We start from the raw sequence: 27,802 nt of genomic DNA, 5'->3' as shown, positions 1-27,802 counted from the left end.
AGCCAATGAAAACTCATCAAACGAAGTCCAGAAAATACAATGAAAAAAAACTGAAACACTTAATTTGCTTAAACATGAAGCTAATGTGACACTGAAAAGGTTGGGGTGTACAAAGGCACTGCTGAATAAACTTGCATTTACCTTGTCATCCTCTTGTATCAAATGCACTCCATTCCTGAAGTCTTCACCCGGCAGGTTGAGTGGTTGGTCATCTGGTAGACTCTCTGAAGCTGGCGCTGGCTGGAGAGCTGATACGCTCAAAACAGAAGGCCAACTCTGCATTTCAGTATCAGGTAGCTCTGTTAACATGGGGTCCTCTTTGTCTGGGTAGAACAGATCCATGGGTTCAATAGGGTCACCATCAAGATCATCTGTGGGAGAACGTCGATCAAAGTCTGCATAAAAGAAGTCCATGTTTCTGGGCGCATTAGCTAGTTCATGACATGAAATCCCCATCTTACCATTCAGTTCTGAGTTGACTGGATCCAATGTGCTCTGCTGTGTGTTGGTTTTCTCACTGTCGCCCAGTTTGTCCTGCTCAGTATTCACAGGTTGCAATTTATCATCTGTAGGAGTCTGAACAATGAAGTCCTCATCAATGTTATCTGTCTGAGAGTTGTTCAGCTGTTCAGTCATTTCCATGTTATCTACTGTGCATGGATCACATGTTTTTATATCTGACGACTTCCTGACATTGTGTTCATCTATGTCATCCAAATGCCCATTTTCTAAGTCCGTTATTTGCTCTGAAGCTATTGAATTATCATCTTCTGATATCAAGATGGAAGGAATCTCAGCAGGTCTTTTGTCATCAATGAAATTGGAGTCACACCTCCGTTCATCTGGATTTTGGGGGCTGTTGACATTTGTGTCAGATCCATTAAATCCAGTTACCTCTGGCTGGTCTACCTCTTCATCCCCAGCATGAGCTTGTCTTTCTGGGTCACATGCTCCCTCTTCGTTCTGCTCTTCTGGCTCACTGGAGATGGAGATCAGAGGAATGCTTGGTGCTCCCTGTTGGTTGGCTGGATGCGTAATGCTTTCTTGAGGATCTGGGTAGTCTCTTAGAACTCCTTCATTTGTTTCATCTACCACACCTTCATCCCTTTCCTTAACAGTCCATGATTCATCTCTAGGGTCCTCTCTTTTCTCCTCTACAGAAGAACCTGTTTTCAGACACTGAGTTTCCACTTCAGCCTCCTCAGAATTATTTCTTTTAATCAAACTTTCTGTTTGACCGTTATTTTGTCCTTTGTGGTCCTGTGCATCCACAGTTTCCTTTACACAGTCAGAAGTGCTCTCTTCAACACCAGTTTGCTTCACAGGTTCTTCAAAATGGTCAGGGAGTGGTAGTTTAGTGTTGGAGCTTAGGGACTCGTTAGTTTCATCAGTTTCAAGGAGATCATTAGCACCAGAGTCGGGCAGGACTTGTGCATCAAAATAAGGTTCTTGCTCTCTGGGTACTTGATCTTTTTGAAGCAGACTTTTATCCATCTGTTTAGAGTCTACTTTTTTTGCGATTTCAGCATTGCTCTGATCCAGTGTCATGTCCTGGTTGTTGCTTTTGAGGTTTGCCTCGAGTATTTCCTCTTGTTTTTTCTCAGAATGCCCTTGGGTTTGTTCCTGTGTTCTCTCCAGTGAGTTCAGTGAGTAAATCCCTTCATCGTTATATGACTCAGTAATTGACTGCTCATCAGATGCTCTATCCTCAATGGATGGGACAAATCCTTCATCAAGAGTAGTAACCTCCACTGGGGTGGCACGGTACACATCCCAGGCTGTTCCACTGTCACACAAAGAACTGTCGCTTGGGCTCTCAGAAAACTTCTCTGGCATCACCCCAAATTCGCTTTCCACCCAAGAGTCCGGTGAGCTGATCGCTGAGTCGCCAATTACTGACTCAGTGTTTCCACACTCAGGCACTGAAGAGTCAGTGGGTGAATGAGTGTGAGACAGTTGTGGGGAGTTAGAGATTAAGTTGGTTAAGACCTCATTGACAGGTTCCTTGGAGTCTTCAACCACACTGCTGGAGGTGTCTCCCATGTGGGGGGAATCTGCAAGAAAGTCTTCAATGGACCAGGAGCGAGCTGCAGCCTGCCTAAACGGGGGTGACGTGGCACTCCTGTCCTCAGACACAGAGGAAATTAAGATTTTGGGTGCGGGTTTGGTAGAGTCCCCCTGGAACATGAATGACCGCTCCTTCACTCTGCTTCCGTGAGCGCCATTCCTAATGCGGTCGGAGTCAATCTCACGGAAGTTGAGTCGACCCATAGAGATGCTTCGTTCTATCAGCTGGCAGGACTCCTCCGGCTGGGTTAGAAACAAGGAAGTTGGCAGAAATCAATCAGTGCTCACACGTCTTGTCAAAATCTGATGTCAGACACCAATCACCCATGAACTGTAAGCCAGAACTCTTACCTCCTCTATACCAGGGAAGTGCTCCAAGAACTGTGACACATATGTCATGATGGATTGTTCATCTGGTGGGTTGATAGTCACATCTGGGAAAATAAAGAACAATCATCATACTGGCATTTTACATAAAAGTCTCCATGTCAATAAAGCTTTCTCCTAAGAGTAATAAGACCTGTTCAGACTTGCACTTTATTACGCAAATGTGCTGGAAATTTGACATGTAGGTCTCATGTCTGAGTAAAACCAGGAGTCCCTCTTCTGTAAAAGTCATGACAGTAATCTCACTGGGTTAGACCTGTTTCATTTCTGTAACACTTCTAATACTGCACAAGTCTGATCTTAATTCTGTCACATTAACAGAAAGAGTACATCAGCACAGAGAAAGATATCAAATGCACATCCTGCTTTACCTTTTTCCACGGAAGTTGTCTAATGTCAGAGAAGCCAACATAAAAATGGGTTTTGCTTAATTTTTTTCCCCTCATAGTGAAAGACTATAGGAAAGAGAAACATCTGGAAACTACATTTATCATCAGACACTCTCCTTTTAAAAAAAATCATGGTTTAATGCGGAAAGTAACCAGATTAGGTTAATATTTAAAAAGATTTATTTTCTTGTTACCCTCAGGCTCCAGGAGGCGTGGGATACCAAGGCTGTAGTGGGCTATCCTGAAGGCATCCTCCAGATTCTCCCTGGCACTCCTCAGCAGGGCCTTCCTCATGTCTACCAGGCTCGAGTCAATGGACTTGATGACAGCCAGGAAGGCCAGTCCACTTGTCCAGCTCTTCCCAAAGTCCTGAACTGCTACACCATACCTATAATGAGACATACAATTTTCAAAGGAACTATTTCTTTACTGTCCAGAGTAAGAATGGCACTGTCTCTGGTAAGTCTAAATTCCATTCACCTCCAGTGCTGAGACAGATATCTCAAATTGAATCTAACTATCTAAATGAATAGATACCACTAGGGATGTGACAGTGATTCTAATCTCATACACTTTTTGTCAGTTTCAGTGAATATGTCCTCATAGTTCACTAGCTGTCTGTGTGTGTGCTGAAAGAAGAACCTATATTCCTACACAGTCCTGCCTCTTTAAATGGGAAATAAACAAAGCGGCTTGGACCGAGACACACAACACTATTCCATATGGAGTGTTGAATGGGATTGCTTGGGACTGCTAATGAGAGACCGACGACATATCAAGAAGGAGATTTGGCCAAAAAACTGCCAAAGACGAGAAGGTCAGAAGAACAAAAACTGAAAAAGAAGTGCTACAATCAAGTTAACATCGGAGAGGCTTTACAGTGTCGGAGACTGGGAAAGAAATTCAGCCCTGGACTTATCTGCTGGGAACAGCCCACCCCCCGAATGACAAGCACACAGACAGGGCAGGCAGAGACTGACTGGGTCAGTAAGAACTATTAAAAATTTTGATGGATATTTTGATGATCCACTGGCTCACTGGGATTTTTCCTGACAGCCAGTTCGGCTATGGTGAAGAAATGTTTAAGACTTGAAAGGTATGAAGAAGGATACGGAGGTTGCTCTGTTCCTGCTCGACAGGTGGGTAACGTTAGCTTTGCCAATAGGTCAGTAGCCTATTGTTTTGTCCTGTTAGTTAAAGTTTGTGATAGCTAACCCCAACTGGTTAGTTAGTTAGCAAGCAGGTGGGGAAACTCTGGGAAACTGTCTAATCCTCTCTGCATGTTAGCTTAGCAGCATCGGATGTAGTCACAGTTTGTCATCTTGTCGTTTGCTCTGTATCGTGTGGTATTTGTCTGTAGAACATGCAAAAGGTTTTATAGCCACCAAAATCTAAAAACACAAGTTTGTTAGCACAGTGAATTTATTTGGTCTAATTATTAATTTGAAAATGCTATGCCTGGTAACTTTACCTCCTTGTTAGTTTAGCTACAAACCTATGGTCCTCTCTTCTGTCAGTGTAGTTTTGGAAACACAATCTAAACAACTGACTCTCTCCAGTTATAAGGTTTGTTTAGCTTCAGCCATGAGACAGTATCCACTTCCTTGCCGTATAAGATGCTCTGGATTCAGCCACCGTCATTGCCTGGGCAATGTGTGGCCGTGATTCTGAGGGGGTGGAGCTTCTGAAGGTGCACTGAAGGGACTAGTGTATTTGTTTTGCTATTGAGTTCAAATATCCACAATCTTTCTCCAGAGTTGATTACTCCACCTTTAAAATTAATTTGAGGGGCAAAACAAGGTCACCTTGATGAAGCATTGTGGAGTCTAAAAAAGACAGTGATACAACAACCCAAATATATAGGTCTATACCCCCACACACTGCCAGAAGCAGATAGTGAAACTGCTCTGCAGAAAGCATAAAGGTAAATAAGGCTACCGTAAGATCACAATGCCACATCAGAAGGTTTAAATAATTAATGAAGTTGTTGTTGCTGTGCCAAGTGAGTCAGCATCTCCCTATTTAATATACAGTATATTCAGTAGAACAAAAACTGAAAACTAAGAGATTGTCACATTTGTTCAGACTTCTAAGATTTAATCAAACAATTTTAACTGAAAATGACAGACCACACTCACTTGCGTGTTCGTTTCTGTACCCACTGCAGCAGCTTCTTAATGGCCTTGCCGTGTTCTCTCATGGCTGTGGACGCCGACTGTCTCTCGTCTGACGGCGTGCTGCAGTGGGACGCGTCAGAGTCGGAGCTGGTGGGGATGGACGACAGGCTGGAGCAGGACGGGAACTGGCTCCTGATGTTCCCGGTCAGCTCCTTAATCTGGAGAGAGACAGAAAGTTGGATTACTGGTTCACCTGAGCAAACATTTTGCTGAATATTAATTATAAAAATCATCTCTCAAAAACTTTTGAAGGTATTAACCAGAATCTGCTCTGGTCCACAGCTCTGAGAAAAGACAACAGACAGGTAAAAGGCTCAGTCACCAAGATTTATTACATCATGCTTACCACTGCATCCATGACACATGATGCAAACATTTCAACAGACTCAAAGCTCTGAAAACACTCAGAGTCTGTCCAGTGCTGAATCTCTTCTGAAACCTTAGAGATGAAATTAAAGGAGAGCTTCATCTTTTTTTTTTTTTACACGTAAAGATCAGTTTACTCGTCATGGTCAGTTCTGCTCAGCCTGTGAAAAGTAGGCTGAAAGCAGGATCCTTTATGAGACAGAATGCTGTTCTGAGATCAGATGTAAGGACAGATATCACTTCCACTTCAGTATTGTTCTAATTGTTGTGTATTTTTAGCTTTAGCTGGTCAAACACCGCTTGCCTTGCTTGTCCTGGCGGGACGTCACTGGTCCCTGACATAGTTCAACCTCGATTTCATATTTCCCATTATGCTACTAATGTTGTTAGAACCAGCCTCAAAACCTACATCTGCTCTGTGTGTGTGTGTGTGTGTGTGTGTGTGTGTGTGTGTGTATTATACCATGTTGATTGTTTCCTCCATGCCATTGGCTGGAGCTGCTAGCCCCACCCTCTTTGAATGTAAGGGCTGGCCCATGCAGACCCTGCGGTCATATGGGTGTTGCATTTGTTCAGGTTCCTGGTGGAACTGAGGCACCTGCCTGTCACATGACTGTTGCCTTGCTGTGGACATGAGATCGACCACTACAGATGGATGAATTCTTTTCCTTTACCTTCTGTTATAAAGAAAGAAGCATCACAGGAAGAACAGAAGAAGCCATTTTCCCCCTTAAATCACAGGAAAAGTGTTTGCTCCCAGTAAAATTATAAATGATGTCAGGACTCACTTGGTGTGTAAAGACACAGATGTTGTGTGTTAACATGCACAAGGTCTTGTAGTCAAGTTTGACACCTTCAGGGGTTATTTTCTCAGACTGTAGAGAGCTTGTTCAGAGCCAGAGTAGACAATCTGCTCCCCATTTACACTGGCTCGCACATGCCCAGTGTGGTTGGTCATGTATGTATGTGGTTTCAGGTGTGTTAGTATGGACAGAGATTGTTTCTGATATGGAGCTAAAATGTCGTCTGGATGGAGATCTTTTTTTTTTTTTTTTTTTAAAAACTCCTTTTGCTCCATCACTCCTTTTGCAAGGAAAGCTTTCACAGACACATTTATTCAACTGACATATTTACAGTGTAGGATAATAATAAGCATTTTTAGCTTTTAGCTTTTTAGTTTTCATATTAATATCTTTAACCAAGGTATTCTCTCTGCAAGACCTGCAGTAAGTTTGCCAAGTGTGAGACATAATGAGAGAGGAAAATACAGGATTCTGTAGTTGGCTGTTGGCTCTGTAAAAACTCAGTACATCTTTCTGATGATAACCATTCATCCCAGCTGAGAGCTGGCAGTGTTCTCAGCTTCAGACAGCGGACTGAGAGGACAGTGTTTCCTCATGCTGTCTGTCCAAGGCAGTGAACCACAGTGTGGGTTACATAAACTACCCAGCGAGCTGCACTTTGACGGGCCTTTATGAATGGAAAGTGCACAGGCCGTGAAGCAGACACTTTATTCTTACACTTGACCTCGTTCTAAGTGAAAAGAGAGGCAGAGGAAAGGGAGGGAAGGTGGAAACTCAGAGCGCAGAGGAGAGGGGGTGAAGGGGTTTTAAAGTAAGAGGATGTGGCAGAGGAAATGAGATTTACCTGGAAGAAGAGAATGATGTTCCAGATGAGACCCAGGATGATGGAGGAGTTTCCATCGGCAACATCAGCCGCATCGATACTGACCAGCTTCACCTGAGGACACACGCAATGCACATGTGAGAACAGTGCAGCCAATCATCGAGCAGCGCAGCAGCTGAGTGACTTTGTTACTCACGTTTCTCTCCTCCAGGAAGGATAGGACCTTGGCGATGTTGTTGAGTCTGAAAATACGATGGGAGGACTTCTTGAATCCATGAAGCTGGAAGATGATGTAGAATGAGAAACTTATAATTAAATGAGATAAATACTGCTACTGTCAATATTGTCATGAGAGCTGCAGTTGTGTGGAAACAAAGTGCAAAGAGTCTGACCAGCTTGCAGCCAGAGAGCTCCTCCAGCAGGGCCATGAGGATGCGTCCATCCTGGATGTCCCGGAAAAGGTCCTGGACCTCGATGGGTGGGTCACACTGAGGATGAAGAGAAAGAAAGAGGGAAGCATGAGTGGAGAGGAGAGAGGTAAGAATATAAAACAGGATACCAGATGTATTGTCTAAGTCTTCAGATGTTTATTGAATATTAAAAGATGTGAGTGTAAATGCAGCCAAGAAGCATCAGAGACGGACTCAAGTCCAACTGCATAAAAGCCAGATGTTAATAAACTAATCCCTGATCAGTTTGAATGGTTTGTGTGGGTAAGAGAGCTCGTAGCTTCTAAACACGACACATCCATGTGTTTCAGATAAACCGTCTTTGTTATAACTGAACTGCCAAAGTTCACAAGTCTTTTTCATCTGGTGTTTTTTTTTTTTTTTTTTTTAAAAGGAAACCAAACAGCTTCAGGGGAGTAGACAATAAAAACCCAAGATGCATATGTGCATAAATGAGGCCCAGATATTACTGCAGTTCATGCATATACAAACTAGAATTACCCCTCATGGTTGTCTGCCTCTACCACTCAGGAAGAACTAAGCCCAAATGTCTCGTGCTCCACCAGGTGAACCATCGGGGCCCGAGGCACAATATCTCTCACACAGAGCACAGCCTCCGTCTGGATAGTTTAGTCTTTATTTACTTCAACTCCAGAACGTAACAGACTTTTGTAAGAGGCAGGTCTTTATGTCTAACTCCCTCTGTTTGATATGTAGAGTTGGTCATAGTCGTCAGTACGAAGCCTCGTTACCGATGACTTCTCTCTCCCCCTCCCTCTCTCCTGCTCTCTCTGCTCAGTGAGTCTTATGTTTAGTTATTCTTCTGCCTCCTTTAATAATAATGATACATGGAATAAAAGTAGTTTATTTGCTGTAATAGAAGCGAGGCTCAGTGTATTGGAAGTGTTCTTCCTCTTCCCTGCAGTTCCCGAGCAGCCGGGAAACCAGAGCGGCTCAGTAGACTGAGGCTCGGCACTCTGCTGACCAGTGGTGGAAATATCATCAGTCAATATCAATTGCGGTCATGCCAAAAACTTCACTTGGATTCACTTCACATCAGTGAGTGCAGGGAAACAACTGTGATTCTATTGAAATACTGTTTTAAATCCTGGTGTGACTCCTCCAATCAGCAGAGCTAGAATCACCTCCTGACGGTTGTATCCCTCCACCAACCAGTCAAGTTGCAGGAAATATGTAAATATTTCCCCCTACAGACACTATTTTGCAGGGACACCGTTGCTCCATTCTGGGCTCAGCTCTATGCAAATGAAAATAAACCAGAGCATTTTCCCCATTTTTGCTTTGACCTTTGTCAGAAAGGTGTGACAAGTGAACATTTGTACCAAATTTTGAAGAAATTATCTAATATATATATTAGATAATTAGATAATTTCTTGAAACAATATAATATTATAAATATCACGTTCACGAGTATGGAGCGTGAACAACCTGAAAACATGATGCCTCTGGCCACGTCTGTTAAAGGAAATCAGCAGACACCAACTGCTGCACACTTCCAGTAAAAATATATATGGAGACGTTCATATTGTGAAAATGGAGTGAAACTGAAACATCCAGCTGATGACGGCAGCGCAAACTGCAGATTTATCTCTAAACATCAGTCGTCAGTCAGCCACAGCGTGCACTGCCTGTTATCACAAGTCAATACTAACTCAGGCATTTGTGAGCTTGTCTGAACGGTGGCAGGAGGGTGACGTCGGGGAGGGGGGGGTGAGGGGTTCAGTGTCTGTAACTTTCCAAGATGACAGAAGACAAATGTATGATTGTCTGTTATTGGGTCAGAGATTTGATGCAGGGCCAAACAGAGAGTAAGAGAAGAGGCTCATTGTGTGAGAGAAAACAGCAGACTTGATCAAACTCCCTCCTGGCTGAGGAGGGAAAACAGAAACTCAGAGTATCAGTGAGTCTCTGCAGGAGTTCTGTGGGTCTGAAGCTCAGGTGTATGGGAACTACAGCAGTACTTTCATTTGTTTCACAATTTCACAGTGGCCTATCAGTGTCTGACATAAAGCTTGACAAGTTGCAGGTAGATTCCACATAGACAGGGTTCGAATTATGGGTATGGGCTAACTCTAACTAAGCTTCTTTAATACACTTAACTGTCCTACCCTCTGAGTTTCTGAATTAGTCATCATAAATGTCATATATGGTCTAATGTTAGCAAACACCGGTGCTCAGTCATTAGCAGTGAGACAATGGATGATTAGTTGTTATAGAGATACGTTTTCAGATCAATATAGAGTTTATTGTTTCATGTTAATTGTCTTTTGTGTGTCTGTGGTGGTTTAGATAGTGTTTCACCTTTTTGGCTGGACTACAACAGCACAGCCAGCCATATAATGGCAAATATGACTGACTGAGTGACTGAGTGATCATATTTCCACCATTGGTCAGCCAAATGTGGTGAGAGAGGAAATATTGTACTTTCTACACAACTACATTTATTTGAAAGCTTTAGTTAAACAAGTAAGATACTGTAAGGGTTGTAACATGTGTAAAACTCATTTCACCGAACCCCCCCCCCCCCCCCGATTGTCAGTGCACAATTTGCACTCTGCACATAGGAGATCAATGTAGTTGACTGATCTAGTTAACTTTCCAGCAGAGGTGAAATTCATTTAAAAGACTCAATTAGCTGCTCAATTCAGTCATTTTTCGCTATTTTCGGAAATTTTATATAGAAAACAATTAATGTACTAAACCAGAAAATTAGATTAATAGATAAAAAATAATGATTCTGTTTTCAACTAATCCTGTAAAGCTGCCCAGGAAGCAGGAACAAGAACAGTAAAACTTTTAATCCCAGGTGTGGGACTCCTGTTTAGAACAGGACTTGGGTTTAGAACAGGGGTCTCCCAAGTACGAGAGTGACGCGCTGTGTTGAGGAACAGGTGTATTGTGTGATCCCTTTGGGCCTCCATACATCACTAGTTTCTAGTCCCATTCACTGACGGGGCTCTCATTGTTTACACACAGCAGCAGCTAGCTGTGCGGTGTGGACCTGTGACATCACCACTCTTCTCTCAGATGAACTCTTTACAGTGTATGAAACTTTAATGCAGCTCCACACAACCACATGTATAATTTAGAGAGGGTGCAACTGTAGTTACGTGACCTCCATCACGTCTCAGCTGCAGTGTCAAACCCGTACACTGAGGAGGGGGTTGGGGGTTTCATGATGGAGCTACCCTGTGCTGGGGCAGGAGTGGGGTGGGATGGAGAGGCCAATAAAAGAAATTGTCTTGTTGCACCCGGGCAGTGAATGGAGGCTCAGGAAGCAGCAGCTCTGTAATAACTGGAGTGTGGAGACCACGGTTACTGTTCCTCCTCTCTGTGTGTTTCATGAAGGCGTCAACAAACCTTTTCTAGGTGTAGGTTCATCCATCGGGTGAAGGTCCTCTTCTGAACCACCTCTCTTTCAACTGCAACACAGAGAGAGAAGAAGAAGAAACACTGTGGTCAACAGGAAGCTGAGCACTGATCAGTCGAATAAACCACCTCTTCACAAAGACAGACACACACACACACACACACACACACACACACACACACACACACACTCTTTCATACTCCTATCTGAGATTAAACATTGTGACAGAATAAACCAGTCTCAAACATCAACGATTAGATTTGGAGGATAATTAAAGAAAAAAAAAAGAAATCTCACAACACCGTTTAGGTATTTTTAGGAAAGTACACCCTGTACACCCTCACAGGTGTTTCCACTTACTCCTCTTACACTACAGCGTGCACAGTGCGCCTCAATCCACTTGGCAAAATGAACTCATGGTGTGGCCAAAAGCAGGGGGGGCTGGCTGGGAGCAGTACAGCACAGTGAAGCATCCCTCCCTTCTTTTCTACTCAAGTTATTTCTGTTTTAAAACAAGACTGTAGACAAAGGTCAAGTGTCAGTGTCCATCAGGACGAACTCGTGAAGTGAAAAAAGAGCAAATATTTGTCCTGCACTGTTCAAACTATGTGAAGCAAATTTCCACCTGACTGAGATGTCAGTGGATGCCCACACACTGAGAGGAGCTCTGATCCAAAAACACCTTGGTAACTGACAAATGACTCCACGGTAATTCTAATAGTATGACAGCATTTTGGAAAAGTGCTCTTATCAATATCTTGACACTGATTTTATCGCCCTTCCTAACAGCGTATAGAACAGATTTAGGGCCCGAACAGCAAGGGTGCGTTTGGTTAGTGTGGATTTTCCTGGTGCATAAAAATGAATTGGCTTTTTCAGGGCCTAAACATGCTCCAAAATTTTGCCCACGTTTCAAGGCCTGGTGTAAATGTACATGTTTTATGGGTCTCACCCATGGGTGTGGCAAAATGGCTCGCTTTATTGTGAAAACTTTTCGTTGGACGGCCGGCCCGTGGCAATTTTTGCGATTCTGCCATGAAAAAGGAAGTTGTTATAAACTCAAACACATGTTGTCCAAAGTGCCCCAAACTTTATTTGTTTGACCGAAGTGCCGGCCTGAACACATCTACATGCCAATATTCAGTTATACTCATAGCGCCACTGAGTGGCAACAGGAAATATCATGTTTTACAATTTGATTTACTCATGGCAGGATCATCCTCAAACTCCGTCAGATAATACTTCAGACCTTGATGATTGCGTCATTGAGAAAATTGTGAGTTTGGAACATTAATAGTCTTTTTACATAGAGCATGTCATGAATATAAAGTGCAAAAATTCACATTTTAAAAAAAGTATTTGGGTGAATTGGATGTTGATGATGATGATGATGGTGTGAATTTAAGACAAAAGGTTTGCATCAAAAAAGGAAAGAATGGCACAGGGACAGTTTGAGCATGTCCAACATGGACAGAGGAGGGACCAGTCCAGACCCACTGTCAGAGGCCTGTCTGGTCTCGGTCTAGAACGAGGCTGTTAAACCAGTTTTGAATCATACCAACAGGTATAATAATGACAGGTCAAAAATAAAGGAGGGGGGCTGCAGCATGTTCACTGTTGACTGAAGTATGCTCAGTCCGGACTGACTCTGCTGCACCACAGTGCACACAGCAGACATACAGGGGGGGGATGGCAACTACAGAGAGGGTGGGAGGAGCACTGGAGGGGTTACCATGGTAGCAATGTCAGCTGTTATTCATCTTTATGTCCAGTATGGCTCACTGGAGGCAGTGGGGGCTAACTCTGTCTGCTGTAATGATATTGATCGTTTCCTCCTCCAGTGGAATCACGACCGTGTTACTGAGGCCTGATGGGAAAGACAGTAAAAAAAAAAAACACAGGTAGAGGAGGAAATATTGCTCTCTGTGGGGGGGGTGGGGGGTGAGGGGGGCTTCCAGGTTGGAGTCCTGAGCCACTCATTTGTCACTGTGCCCCGTCGGTCTGTCCTGAGTCACAGGGAAATGCCTCAAACACAGAGAATTTGCTCCTCTGTTCTCAGAGAATGCTGGAGTTGGGTTGGTATTCAGGAGGCGTAGCTGAGGCTTTAATGCATGAATCTTTGTCACAGCAGACACAGGGAGGTGGCAGAGAAGGGAGGGAGGAGAGAAAACAGAAAGGGGATGACAAGAAGAGGAGATGATGGAGGAGAAGTGAGAGACGAAGCCTGAGGGAAAAGGAGGAAGAAATGAAAAGGCTGCTCAAAGAACAATGATGAAACAACATAAAAGGGAAAATCCTGTTGGCTTTAGTTCCATTAATACAAGCTTGAACAGGCCAGAGCACAAAACAGACTAATGATTTCTCTTTTCTTTTAATGCTATATCAGAGAACGTCACCTCTCTGGGACTCAACCAGAAATGTAATGACTACAAGCAGCTGCCAGATTAATGTAGTGCAGTAAAATGTACAATATCAGCCTGAAATCTGGTGGAGTAGAAGTACTAAGTAGCTACTCAAGTACTGTAGAAGTATCTCAAAATCATAATTACTTTATGTTTAGATGCGTACCATTAGAGACTATACTGTTTCTCCTACGAATAACAATCAAATTGAATTTAATATATTTAATGAGCACAGGCTATTCACTGACCGCAGTGCTGGTCCAGGGTTAGAGTCCTGAGAACCAGTAGAAGCCGGTCTCTGCAGGGCTCAGTTCAGGTCCTGCAGTGTATGCTGTGTTTTGCTGGGATGCGTCCTGCTTTGTCTTGGTGACCTCTCTAACTACATCAGTCTCCGGGTGATATTTGAAGCTAACCTACGTTTCAATAATCAAGTCAAACATGTGGTTCAGTCCTGTTTTTACCAGCTCAGGATCATTTCTATCAACCACTGACCTACAAAAAGACGTACATGCATTTATGTACTCTCGGCGTGATTATTGTGAAGCACTTTATTCAGGTATCAGGTATCAGCCAGGCCTCCATCCACCGTCTGCAGCTCATAACAAACAGGTACAATCATATTACTCCAGTGCTGGCCTCCCTACACTGGCTCCCTGTTGAGATTTCAGAGTGGAATTGAAACTTTTATTGCTGACTTTGAAGCCTTGAAAATGGCTTTTCCCCAAATTACATCTCTGATTTGTTGACATGTGTCCGACCAAGAATTGAGGTCTGTAGAATGAAGCGTGCTGGTCACCCCAAGGTCAGGGTTTGAGACTAACGGTGACCAGCCGTTCGCTATTAGAGCCCCGACACTCTGGGACTCTCTCCAGACTGAAATCAGACGCTGTAACTCTTTAACTTCTTTTAAATCTCTTCTTAAAACACATTTGTTTCTCTTAGCCTTTGGTAATGTCTGATACGTGTTTTATTCATATTGTTTTATCCCAAATGATTGTTTTTACATATCTTATTGCCTCTCTTCACTTACTGTCAGATCACTTAGCGAAAATGTTGATATATGATGTTTGTATTTATGCTGCTGTACTCTTTTACTATGCTCAGGCTCTCTGACCTTTTATCTGGTTTTATTTTTCTATGAAGCACTTTGTAACTTTGTTAAAGTGCTATATAAATTATTATTATTGTTTGCGTAAAGGAAAAACCCAACAGCACAGTGTGAAAGAAGCTGCGGGAGGACTAACAGCATCCGCTCTGTGAGACCGGAGCAGGCAGCCAACCCGGTGACTACGTAAAAAGACTGCTCTCTCTCTCAGCCACTTGCATGAAATAAATCACCACAGTTTATAATGTAGTCCATTCATGAAGACACGCTGAGGTACGTGAGCTCGTACGGACACTGTGACCTCATCCGTCATAAAAGCGTCAAACACACTGAAGCTGCTGTTTGCCATAGACGCCGTGCGCTCAGCAGTCGTCCTCCACCAGAGCTGCGAGCTCCGCTGTGGATAACACACCTGGAAACATTACATCAGCTGATGGCATTACTCTTACTGCACATAATGGGCTTCTTTTAAAGTTATGGCTGGCTTTATTACACAAGTCTGACTGTGTGTTTCCCCTCTGTGACTAATTAAGTAACTGCTTATAAAGTGGCCATTAATCATCATGTGTATTTGTAATGAGTCTGTGATCATCACTGCAGTCAAACAGGAAGCATTCATGCTAGAGTCCTAATGAGACCTCTGTGTGACCTCTGTGTGTACAACCTCATTAGTTCGGTGCTTTGTGTACAGGGTGTTCGGAAAGTATTCAGACTCTTCACTTTCTGCTCACTTCAAATTTAATGGCAAATGGATAAAACTAGAACTGAACGATTAATCTGAAATATTACTGACATCTCAGTGTAGCCAAGTGCAACATCCAAACTGCAGGAGCTGCAAATTCTTTTGATGAAGGTAAAATAAATGAAGCATTGTGGTGCTACAGAGACGCCCCCGGCCTATAAATCATATCCTCCAGGTATAAAGACACGCGTTTGTTTGGTACAAGACCCGACAAAAATCACATCATCATTTTTAGATTTTTTTCCAGTGAAAGTGAGATGAAAAAATTACCATTCCCACTATAATCATGACTCATGTCAAAATAACCGCATGATTTTTTTTTGTTCAGCCCTAAATCCTTTTTGCATCAATCTACTCTCAATAATCCATAATGACAGGGTATAAATATACATATATATATATATATATATATATATATATATATATATACGTATATATTACAAATTTATAAAAAATCAAAAACTGAAATCTCTTATTTACAAAGTATTTAGAACCTTAGAGAGGAGGCTCTGAGCCTCTCCTCTGATTGGCTGACTGTTTTCAGAGTGATCAAATAAAATTATAGCAGATTTCAGGTAAACACTCAGAGAAACCAAATCCTGCAAGGTTGGATGGTGGGTCAAGGTGGGCGGGGCTTGGGTGGTGGCTGAGAGCAGCTGCTTTGTTGTGACATCACAAAGTTCCAGAAGTCCTGACGGCTGGTTTTAAGGCTCAGTTTCTGAATACAGGCTGTGTGCATTTCTCTATGAACTGAGGCTTTGTATTTTTAATGCCAAATTTATTTTTGATGTTAACATTTTACTGTCACTGTTTTAGCCCCATAGATTTGATACTTTCACAGTATTAATATAGAACCTAGACCTGCTTTATAATCAAACGACACATGGACATCTGCCTTTATAGTATATGGACCTTTCATTCAGGACTTTGTAGAAGCTCTTTTGGCAGCAGTTGTAGTCTTCAACCTTTGCTCACCTGGATTTGTGCAATTTATCTCATTCTTCCTGACAGATCCTCTCAGGCTCTGTCAGATTAAGTGTCTGTGAACTGTCATCTTCAGGTCTCTGAACAGATGTTCTCTGGGGTATTAGTCTGGACTTTGGCTGAGCCACCGAAGGACAGTCAGACTTCACCCCAGTATAGTCACCTGTACTGTGCCATATTTCTCACTGGGGACAGTCTGCGTGGTAACCAACATATGTCCGACCTTAACCCCCAGCATGTGTGTGAACACAACGCACATCACGGTTTCATAATCTCCACTGCTCTAAGCTTTCTCAAATGACACACTCGAGACACAGGCGCCTCCAGACCAGCAGCATCATCATACAGGCGACTGTCTGAAGGGGCTCCAACATGAAACATGTTCAACACACATTTCCTGTTTGAGACCAAACAAATCTGTGGGAATTTAACACTGAGTAAAGAGTGATTCATGCTCAGTGAGCAAACATGGGATGTTATTCTTTACCTGTTGTTCCTTCATGTCTGAGTTTAGTTTGTCTAAGATAAGACGTGTCTGACTTCTCTGAGAGCTCGGGTTGATTTCATTTGCTTGCCATGCAAACACAGAGGACCAGCTGAGTGCAGCCGCCTTTTGACTGGAACCTGAATGATGTGTTTTATTGCATTTCTCTCAGCACAGAGGTGGAGGGGAGGGTACAGAAGGAGGCAAATATAATTAAGTGGCAATTAGCTTGACGGGCAAAGAGGGATTTTTTTTTTTTTGTTGCGATGTGTGGCGTCAGTGTGTCTTTGCTTTATGGCTCAACTCCACAAAAACTATGGAGTCATAGGAGTGCCATATAAAAGAATAAATCTGTAAAAGAATAAGAAAATACATATGGAAATAGAAACAGGAATAAATAAGTAAATTTAAAAATGTTGAAATATAAAGGGAAATATATAAAAATTAAAAAAATGCTTTTACCTTTTGCCTTTATTTTTCCCCTATTGCATTTGTTTTTCCCTATTACTTTTGTTTTTACTTGTTGCTTTTGCTTTTTTTTTGAAGGGCCAAGCTGTCATTCAACTGAGCCTGCTTTCCTGTCCAGGCTGAGTAGTGTACCTGCACACTTTTTTTCTTTTTAGTGTGGACAGCAGGAAGTAGATGCAGACTTACCCACAGCTTGGTGCTTCAAGGAAAAGCAAAAGCAATGAGGCAAAAGCATTTTTTTTTAATTCTTTTATTTTTCTTTATATTTCCACATTTTTATTTACTTATTTATTCCTGCTTTTATTTCGACATTTATTTTCTTAATGTTTTATAGATTTATTATTTTTTTCGTACTCCTATGATCCATAAAATAGGTCAACCATTCTGACGGAGATAGTGGTGACCACACGGCGTGCATTTTATTCACTACAGCTCTTTCAACAAACATTACCAGCAAAACAAAGAGTCCCTCACATCTCACAGTCGTGTGCACGGACGAGCAGGTGAAGGGCCTGGACACCTGAGCCTCCTCACTGCCTGCTGCAGAGGCAGAATCAGAACCATTCACAAACACACACACACACACACACACACACACAAAGACAGACAACTGCAGGGTGAACACAATGGCAGCTATGGTAACCACTATACACCCAGTAAATATTACACCAACCAGCGGTCTGCCGGAGTTACCACCCACAGTTCAAGACTTTAGGACAGGGGTTTATTGGCACAATAATGACTGAGATGTTTTTGCCCACCCCAGCTCTTTATAGCAGACATTTCTCTGCTACTGGATCCAGTTTATTAACAGACACGAATCCTCAAACACATTGGCACAGGGGTTGTGGTTTGGAGGGAGACTGGATTACCCACAGGCGTCACTGCAAACTTCAAAGCATATAGTTCCCTTAGTTTCAGACTTATTCATCTACCATACAGAGTAGTTACAAACTGTTATTTTTCTCAATTTGTTAACCAAGTAGACCAGTAGTTCTCAAAGTGGAGTCCGGGGACCCCCAGGGGTACTTGAGAGGGTTCTTAGGGGTCCTCCAGACCAAGGGGAATCATTTATTATGTGCCTGCAATGCAACAACATTGAAGGCATATATTATTTTCACTATAATTCCATCCATAAGTAACACAATGACGGAATGTACGACTATTTTGGTTCATCGGTTTTAAACACTTTCTGTCGTAAAACATCTAAAAGCAAGGGTCTTACCAGATGGGGGTCTGTGGTCTAATTTGTGTCAGTTTAGGGTCCTTAATGTGAAAGATTTTGAGAAGCATTGCTTTAGACACATACAAGGTCTTTACCTTTATCAGCCTGTATTACATGAGAATAGCTTTTTTTTTTACTTCTGCTTTCAGTCCAGTGTTGAATAAAATGACATGGAGAGTAGAGGACACCTTTTCTTACCACATCAGTGCTGAGGGTGAACCAGCTCTGAGTAGTGCCAGTTACAGCCAAGAAGGCGACTTCTTCTCTCCCCCTGATAAAAACAGCAGATGTTCTGGAACCACCTCCGCAAAATCCCACATTCACTTTGAACGCAGCGTCAAGAGACGACAGACACCGAGAGGAAGATGTTCCCCTAGAAACTCTAATGAGTCGGGTTAGTGTTGTGTTTGAGTTCCTATGTGCCACTGTATGTCACAATCAGACTGAGTACCACTGTTCAGTTCATGTCTGAATGCAGCCCGAGTGCATGTGAAAAAAAATAAAAGGAGAGCTCTTTTATTGAAATATTCATCTCGCAGCTATTACAGGGGCTTCCCTTCAGACTGCAGTGCAGCACCATCCAGAGGAGTTACATAACTGCAGAGTTCACAGAGAGGCCCCATCTCCTCTGGTCTCTGAGACTCCTACCTGTTTGGTGTCACAGTTGTAGAACTGTGTATCTCAGACCTGTGAGTCCCTCAGACCTGTGAGTCCCTCAGACCTGTGTCCCTCAGACCTGTGTATCTCAGACCTGTGTATCTCAGACCTGTGTATCCCAGACCTGTGTATCTCAGACCTGTGTATCTCAGACCTGTGTATCCCAGACCTGTGAGTCCCTCAGACCTGTGTATCCCAGACCTGTGTATCTCAGACCTGTGTATCTCAGACCTGTGTTTCTCAGATCTGTGTTTCTCAGATCTGTGTATCTCAGATCTGTGTATCTCAGATCTGTGTATCTCAGACTTGTGTTTCTCAGACGCAGGTGTGCGTTTCTCTTTAGGTTTACGAAAAGATTGTGATTTGGGTTAAAATAAGTACTTCCTCAACATTACATGATCTTTGTTGTCATGGTTACAATAAAAACAACATGGTTAACTTTGTCAAATGGTAATGGATAATAGAAACAACATAAACTGCCACTTCCACATGGGAATGGAACACTGCTCTCCTGTGTCATATTCATCCATCCACCACAACCTCCTCCTGACCTGGACTTTGTCTCTCTTTATACTACGTCACCGCACTTTTCCCTTTGCTCCTGTCATCATTACTACGACCACTAGATGTTGCCTAGCAACAAAACGCAACTATGGGTCATAATAACCTGTTGGTGTTACCTCTGGTTACAATGGTTAAAATGACGAAACAGTGTCCGACTCTGCTGTGTTCAGTCTGTCCCTAGCTGGATAGCTAATGCTAGCTAGCCGTCTGTGTGGGAATATCAGACTGGTGTCTCGTCCAAACACAATCAACAGGCACAGGTGAATTAGGGAACAGTCGCAGCTCAGAAGAGTCTGATCAATAACTGGATCCAAATAATCTGGACACGCTGTAGTCCCGTCGTTCTCAATCTCTTCCAACTCATATCCCATTCGAAAATATAAAAAAATGCTAGTGGCCCACATCCAACCCAATAACTATACAGAGACCAAACAGTACTTATATTTTTTATCTTTTTTTATATTATTAAATTTTTTCACCAAAATTGTTGTTTTGCAATGATTTGTCAGCCCACTTGCAATACCTTTGCAGCCCACCAGGAGGCCCTGGCCCACAGGTTTGGAACCACAGCTGCAGTCCACACAGGAATAACACAATTTTTGCACAACTTTCTCAGTCCTAAAAAATAAGATGCATCAATCATGTTTTAATTTGGCAATTTTTTTTTTTTTTTCAAGCTGTGAGTCGTCGACTCACAACTTGAAAAAATAAATATATAATTAAATATTTTTGTGGCCATATTGCACAGCCCGAATGGAAACTGGTAAAACTGACTCAGTTTCACCAAACGTCTGGTGTGAGAGCTGCGTATCATCCTCTGGGGACCATGACTGTCCATACCAACTTTTTGATCAGTAGTTTTCATGAATCTTTCTGCGCAGCAAAATTCAGAGCAGACAGAGTGAGCGACACGTCGAGAACAGATGGTTGATCTGACAGCGGAGGATTATATAACCTGACTCAGGAAGCCCTGCACTTTATAGAAGAGCGGAGCAGTGATGAGACAGAAACACTGACACATCACAAAGGCTTCAGAGGTTCAGGAGAGTTAATCAATCATTTACAGTCACATATGCAGTCTGTTTCCTCATCTCCCTCACTCACCAGTGTTCAGCTACAGGAATAAGAAAATACTCACTTTTCACTGTTCATAGTTTGATCAGGTTGTTTTTTTTGTGTGTGATCATTAAAAAGGTGCTCGATCAGGAGTTCTGAGGCCCATCATTGGAAGTACTGGACGATATGAATCACTGATCACTGGGTCTATTTGAATCCTTCTATTTATCAGGTAGCAATATATATTTATTGAACTATTCTTAACAACACTACATTAATTATTAACATGCCCAGGTCTTAGCCATGTTTTACTCTTCTTGGTTCTCCTGGTCTCCTCATGTAATAATAATAGTATAACATCAACCCTGTAATACAAAGGTAAGTGATATTGTTTCAGGACAACCTGTCACATGAATATGAAATAATTATGACCACAGAAACAAAGGTGAGAATGAAATAGAAACTGAATCTCACAGAACTTTATTCAAATCGCACAGAGAAAGAAAATGAACAAGGTGTTTGACTCTTGAAAATTGTTCTCCCAAGTATTAACGATGGGCCTAATATAATAGTTATCATAGTGATCACTGATGTTGTCACCTGATTAACATCACGTTCACCTGTTAAAAGACGTCTATAAACTAATAAAGCTGTACAGAAATTATTTTAGTGGTTAACATCTACAAATGATTGGATGGAATGAAAACTGAAAAACAAGACGTGGACCAATCAGCATCTGTGCTGCTCAGGTTACTGATCAAGCTTATCTGTTGGAAAGGGTTAATAAGTCACGGTGCAACAGGGGAAAATAAACACAAGAGGCAGAAACGCAGACTGAGGAGGTTTTTCTGCTCTGTGTTATTTTTGTGCTGGATAATGAGCAGGTATGAAACGTCCACAGTGTCCCAGTGACGTTCAGGACTCACATTCACTCTCCTGGTAAATGTGTCAAAGGAACATTTTTTTTGTTTGTTTTTTTAAAACTCACTTTAATTGTATTGGCTATAGTTTCCATCAGGTATTATAAAAACTGGGCCAAAGCTGGCCTGTCAGCAATAATATCTGGCCCCTCAGATTATTTTGATAATAATAATAATTTTTTTAATTTTACAATATCATACTGACAGTCTCACATTTAGTTATAATATCCAACTACTGAATCTCCTCCCACCTGAAGAAGATTATCAAACTTTAAATATTCCTGTTGGTAGTGAATGCTAATATCAGCAACAGTTACCCACAGCATCACTTACTCTTCAGTGTTTTTGCCTATGAAATAAAAGTGCCAGAAAGTTTTTTTTTTTGTGCATCTATTGGTCAAACTGAACTCTCTGGATCTTCCCTCATCGTCTCGCCCACATCAACGCAGCACCTTGTGTTTCTTGAACACTGAGCTGTTTTCGGTCCGAACACCTGAGAGGTGTGCCATCTGGAGCTGGACCGGTGCGTATCAGTTATGTCTCAGAGGAGGATGTTTCTCCAGCTGAGTGTAATTACACAGTGTAATTACAATCTACCTTCCTCTGAATCATCTACTGCTGCGCAGCGGGAACATGATCTCTCCCTGTGATCCAGTCAGCATGTTTGTGTTATCACTGGTCAACGGCCTGAGGCTAGTGCTTCTCCACACACTGCATCATTAGCACGCTGTCAGCACTGGAACCTGGAATGTCAATCACCGTTTTAAAAGCGTGTCATTGAACAGGATGGTAAATACTTCAAATAACAATCTACAGACTAAGTGTTTCTTTGCACCGAGGAACGTTACCTTGACTAAAGGACTAAATGAGATCTGCGCAAACAAGCTAAGAATTCTACATTAGGAAAAACCTACAGGTACAGCAGAGTGTCACAGTAAGTTTGATGAGACAATAATTTAATACTGATAAGTGTATGACTTTAGCATGGCTGTACTGAAACGCTGTCAAATATATATATATACACATGTGCTCACCATACCTGGGTTGTTAGCTTAGTTTGTTCACTAGCTAATCAGCTAGCCAATAGTTTAGCCTTGGGTTACCTTCGAGCAAGATACCCAGCTGGTCTAACGATGCTAATGAGAACATACAGGTATGCTTGTCACGGTTATTAAACCGGCATGCACCAAAGTCTTGGCTCCACCTCTTTGCCCATTTTTGGATTAGCTGGGAGTAAGAGGCGGAGTCAGACACTGCCAAGAACCCAACAGTGGAGCAGCTCACTCTGAGATTCAAACCCGCTCCTCAGGAAACCTGTGGGTGACGTCACAGAGGCTACGTCCAACTTTATTTACAGTCTATGGGTGGCCCTTAACAGCTTATATCAACCCATAGTTACGTTGTATTATTATGCAATGTCTTGCAACCATAGTAATTATTACAGGAGCAAAGAAGGAAGTGGGACTGTACAGAGAGCGACAAAGTCTGTGTAGGGAGGAGGTCAGGGTGGATGGATGGGTCGACAAAACACAGGACTTGGACACAGGAGACAGCTGTCCCGTTTCTCATCGTTTCTTTTACCCATGTTTATTAATGTAACCATAGCACCAAAGGTCCAGTACGTTTCTTGTGGGTTGTAAGAGTTGAGAAATTCAACGGTTGTTTAGGTTGGAGGATTTGTTGGACCCTTATGATATAAAAATGCTTGAAAATGCAGATGTCCTATTCCAAGAGAATAAAGGTTTAACCTCAAGAGGAAAAAACCACAACAGGATATGACCCCAAAAACAGCCAACTCTGAAAGCTCAGGCCTATGACAAAGTGAGTTGCTGCAGTTTTATGGCTAAATAGAGATTTCAAATAACAACATACCAAGTCAGGTATTTTCCACAGAACATGAGGTAATCAATAGCCATTTTCTCTTCTGTGCTGAGATGATGATTTTAAAGTCCAGGTGGAAATTAACATGGAATTAAAATGAATTTTTGCTAAATGCAAATCGCACATTACTGCAGGACAAACAGATTTTTGGTCGCAACTGAGAATGTCGGTAGTGTAATTTGACTGGTAGCATGACTCCATACGTTCTCTGTGATTTGAATTACAAAACAAACCAAGTCCAGGGTGTAAAGGAGCTGTTAGTGAGTCAGCAGGTGTTGATATAACATGAAGTAAAAGAAATGTCTAGTAATGTCTAGTAATCAGTGTTAACATTGGCAAGCTAGGCTAACTAACTTCCACTTTCTGACTGGAACACAATCTAAACCTGCATGATGGGTCCTCCCAAATGTTAAGTGTTGTAAAGGGAAAGATGAAACTTCTGGCCTAAGATAAGCCTGGGTCCTCGGCCCGAGTCTGGCCCACACCTGGGCAAATTCCAGCTGTTATCCCTGTTATCCAGTGTTGGCTGGCAGCTGGAAGATTTTCTGTGTGTGTGCCAGAATTGGTTCAGATGTGGAAGTAGCATCTGACAAACATGCTGTATACAGGCCATGGAACAGGGTGTATACTGGGTCAGAAGAACACACGCATGTGGCCCACGTATGGCCCAGGGTTATTTTAACAAAAGAGAAAAAAGACGTGGTCATATAATGTACAGTCAGATATTCTCTAGTCAGTGTACCACGACAGCACATCTCCTAGCAACACCAGCTCTCAGCTGTGACTCACCAGATGCTGTGGGAAACACCCACTCAGAGGTTCAAGGATTAGATGCCATTTGTGTCCAGTGTGTCCAAAAACAGTTTCATCATCTTCAGCGAAAACAGAAAAATGTAGACAATCAAATCATCACAGGTTACATTTCCTCTGGTAATCAGATAGAAAACTCTCTATGAGTTTCAACTAATCTATAGTTGAAAGCAAATAAAATAAACTTGTGTGAAGTGTGACATAAGCCTGATGAATTTCCCCGGAGCTCCTTCTACCTGCAGACGCAGCACACCTAACAGACAACACAAAGTTATGATGCATTTTAATCATCAGATCACTCAGCTGAGAACCCAGAACAACACTTACACACGTACCAAACATCTTCCACATTCCAGCAGATCATACAAACCAGCAGCTTCCCAGAGGCTCCTGGGTACAATTTAACTAATAAGCTCAACCAAAAACCAAAGCCATGAGGTCCCAAAGGAGGATGGATTTGGCTAAAAAAAAAAAGAAAAAGGGTTTTCACCAGTTTTCAACTTTTTTGACCGCGAGGGGAAACATCAGGGGGCTGAATCACTGGTAAATTGAAAAGCAATCCCTGGTGGGTGTGTGTTTTTCTGTAGCTCTTATACCTGCTCAGTGAACGCCCCCGCGGGCCACAGGTCAACCTGAGAGCTCGTCTCTTAGAAACACTGCAGTGAGGCGCGCGGCTCTCTGCCATCGCTGCTGCTGTTAACCCTTTGAAAGCAGCTCTGCTTCAGTGTGCACGTTAGTTCTGGACCATTTCTCCGGTCCGGCGGCGCACCTCATAAAAACCTTCCTGCCTTCCAGACCAAACACAGACTGGAGACAAAGACTGAGCCGACCCGCAGGATTACATCACACAGCGGTGGAGGTTTATCTCACAATATAACCAGTGACCTTTTAAAAAGAGATGAGGTATTTTTAGAGGAGGAAATGGAATTGGTTTTTACAAGAGAAGCACTTCTTAGACTTCTCTCTGATGCAGCTGGTTAACAGGGAACTGTTTGGTAAAGGCAGTGAGTTAACGCTGCACTACGTCAGAGGAATGTATGTCTGAATCCACTGACTCCAACAACAGAAAAACTTACATATGTGTTAAGACTGAAAAAAATCAGCCACTGAATGTGACAAATGCTTCAACCCCGACAAACCTACTGCATCTTTGAACTTTCCCCTCTCTCTCTCTCTCTCTCTCTCTCTCTCCTTCTTATTAGCAGAGATCAGTGAACAAAACAGTAAAATAGTGGCTTCACTTTCTTATCTATCACTTTCACTGTTTGAATTGACGAATGGCGCCTGTGAGTAACTCAATGACAGAAGGAAATTAAATTTATCTGTAATCAGATTTGTGCTCGACTAAAGATTGATTGTGATGTTGGGTTAATTTCAGGAGTCACATTCCCCCAGTTAAACTTTAATACATATCATACGTATGTTATTAATACACACACACAGAGACACACACACACACATAGAGACACACACACACACACACACACACGCACGCACACACACTGTATACATACATATATGTTGTAACTATACTGAACATCTTTGCGGATGAGTTAAACTCTAGGTTTTCAATCCAACGACAGTGAGTCACTTCTTACCATGGTAAATCACCATGGTAACTGATCCTGAACTCCTAACTTTTGAGGATCAGATCAAACCCTGTCAACAGCCAAACTACTGACCAATCAGATCAGTGGAAAAACTGAGTCATCATCCTAAAAGCAGCAAAAAAGTGCAGAAATACTCATTCAGTAAAAAACATAATAATAATTCCTCTATTTATTTACTTTTTATATCTTTAGCCTGACTTTAATAATTGGAAATTAACCTTGCTGAATATCACTTTTGGATGTCAGGTATCAGCTCAGAGTTTCTTCTCATATCATATGAAGTACTTTACTCACGGTTCTGACGATGTTGCTTATAATTAACATCTCAGATAAGAAAACCCAGAGTTAGCTGATCCAGTTGATAACCTGCTTAGTACTTCAGGCTACAGCTGCTGTAGTATTTGATTTGGAGCTTCTCCAGCTCTGCTCAGCTCTCCCTCATGTTTACACATAATTTAAGTGTGTATGTTTCATATACAGTGTCCTACTTTGTCGTACTCTGCATTCAGTTAGGACATAAATGAAATCCAGCCGCTGTGGAACCCAGATGAAAAGCAAAAGCAGGTAAGAGCTTCCAGTTGTTTTCCAAAGTTATGTAATGTGACAGATGTGCTCCCTGCGCTGCATCATCAGAGCAGTCCACCTGCAGGAGGCTGAAATGGCCTCTGTGTCCTTTGTGTACATTTTATCAACACAATGCTCTCATGGGTGTGTCATCCAACCACCCAGTCACTGCAGCACAGAGACAGACCATGTCTCAGTGTTTTTAGCTGAGCTGAAGATCTGCTGTGAGATCATGTTTCTTGGACAGTCTGCTCCAGGTGGGTGACATCACTGATCTCTCATCACCTCCTCTACAGAAACCAGGTGCTTACTCATCATCTGCTTGTTCATCATGTGGCCCATCAGCCCACACTTCAACACACCTACACTGAGAAAAGTATCTCATACTTCACTTTCAGTTCATCACTCGCTGTTATAAAATATTAAAGACCCCCTCCCTCCAATGAAAATCCAGTTTAACCTTGTTAACATCCATATGATGTTTTTATATAATGTTTTTTATATAATACAAGACATATGATGAGTGAAATAATCAGTCAACACCATGACTGAGTGTTTCCACCTTGAACTGCAGTGAAACAATGACAGTCTCATAAAAAAAAAGATTTGGGGTTTCATAGGAACCAATCCTGTCAACTTGTGGGGATGGGGGGTGGGACTAAATACACCTGAAACCTTGTCAGTACAGAGAGATAGAGTTAGCATTAGCACAACCGCTAACACTGTCAGCCACTGCCAGTTACAAGCTAACAAACAACATAAACAAATAAAAGATGCTAACTATGCTAACCATTCTGGTATGTCTGCTAGTCTCTGGTTCTGGTCTCAGACTCTTCCTCTGAGTCTGGGTCTGACTGTGGCTGAGTCTCTCTGATGTTTCCTCCTCTAACCATCTTGATACTCTTGATACTACTTTCACCTGTCCACCTGGAGCCAGCAGGTGGTGGGCGGGGCTCAAGGCCGGATCCAGGTTTCTCAATCAGGAAGTAAGAGGAGATGAGCTTCCATTTTTTGTGTGAAAACCATGTTAAACAAAATATTAATCATAGCAGAAGATTTTTACAGAAATATGTCTGGAGAGGAACTTTAATCCAGAGTCTGAATGTTTTCCTGAGATTACAACAGCTCTGCAGCTTGGTGTTTGTGTTTTTAGTTTCCCACGTCTGTTGGCTTCCATTCATTTCACCTGGTCTTTGCAAACCCACTTACAGACACTTGAATAGACTGTAGAGCAGGTACGTTTGTTATTAATGTTTGTTCAGTCTTGGTTTAGTGCATTAGCATGCTAACATCTGTTAATTTGGATTCCCCACATAAAGTACAGAATAATGTCATTAGTTTTGCAGGAATTTTGTCCTAAAGCAAATGATTTAATTTTGACCTGATGATGGCGCTAGAGGAAAAGTCAGAGGATCACCAACATGATTAGGATTCATCATCTGGGGAAAATGAATGTTGATAGCAATCCATCCAGTGAG

General features: G+C 42.2%; 1 protein-coding gene across 2 annotated transcripts in view; it reads right to left on the bottom strand.

The window, feature by feature from the left end:
• The window catches only part of clmn (calmin), a 45,983-nt gene that overhangs the window by 6,903 nt on the left and 11,278 nt on the right, over positions 1 to 27,802 (bottom strand). Inside the window, exons 2-10 of one of the 2 annotated variants that reach the window (XM_022750448.1) lie at positions 10,843 to 10,904; positions 7,405 to 7,500; positions 7,209 to 7,292; positions 7,034 to 7,126; positions 4,982 to 5,178; positions 3,038 to 3,231; positions 2,419 to 2,501; positions 462 to 2,310; positions 142 to 371 (exon numbers count right to left, since the gene is read on the bottom strand). In XM_022750448.1, coding sequence (XP_022606169.1) covers positions 142 to 371; positions 462 to 2,310; positions 2,419 to 2,501; positions 3,038 to 3,231; positions 4,982 to 5,178; positions 7,034 to 7,126; positions 7,209 to 7,292; positions 7,405 to 7,500; positions 10,843 to 10,904 — 2,888 coding nt within the window. Of the gene's footprint in view, positions 1 to 141; positions 2,311 to 2,418; positions 2,502 to 3,037; positions 3,232 to 4,981; positions 5,179 to 7,033; positions 7,127 to 7,208; positions 7,293 to 7,404; positions 7,501 to 10,842; positions 10,905 to 27,802 lie in introns of both variants that reach the window. The other variant, XM_022750447.1, reaches the window with a different exon arrangement.

Source organism: Seriola dumerili, unplaced genomic scaffold, assembly GCF_002260705.1.
Source record: "Seriola dumerili isolate Sdu_G_001 unplaced genomic scaffold, Sdu_1.0 BDQW01000149.1, whole genome shotgun sequence".
In the NCBI taxonomy this organism is placed as follows: Eukaryota; Metazoa; Chordata; class Actinopteri; order Carangiformes; family Carangidae; genus Seriola; species Seriola dumerili.
Note: the sequence above shows the minus strand (reverse complement) of the source record. Positions and strands in the feature narration are given on the sequence as shown.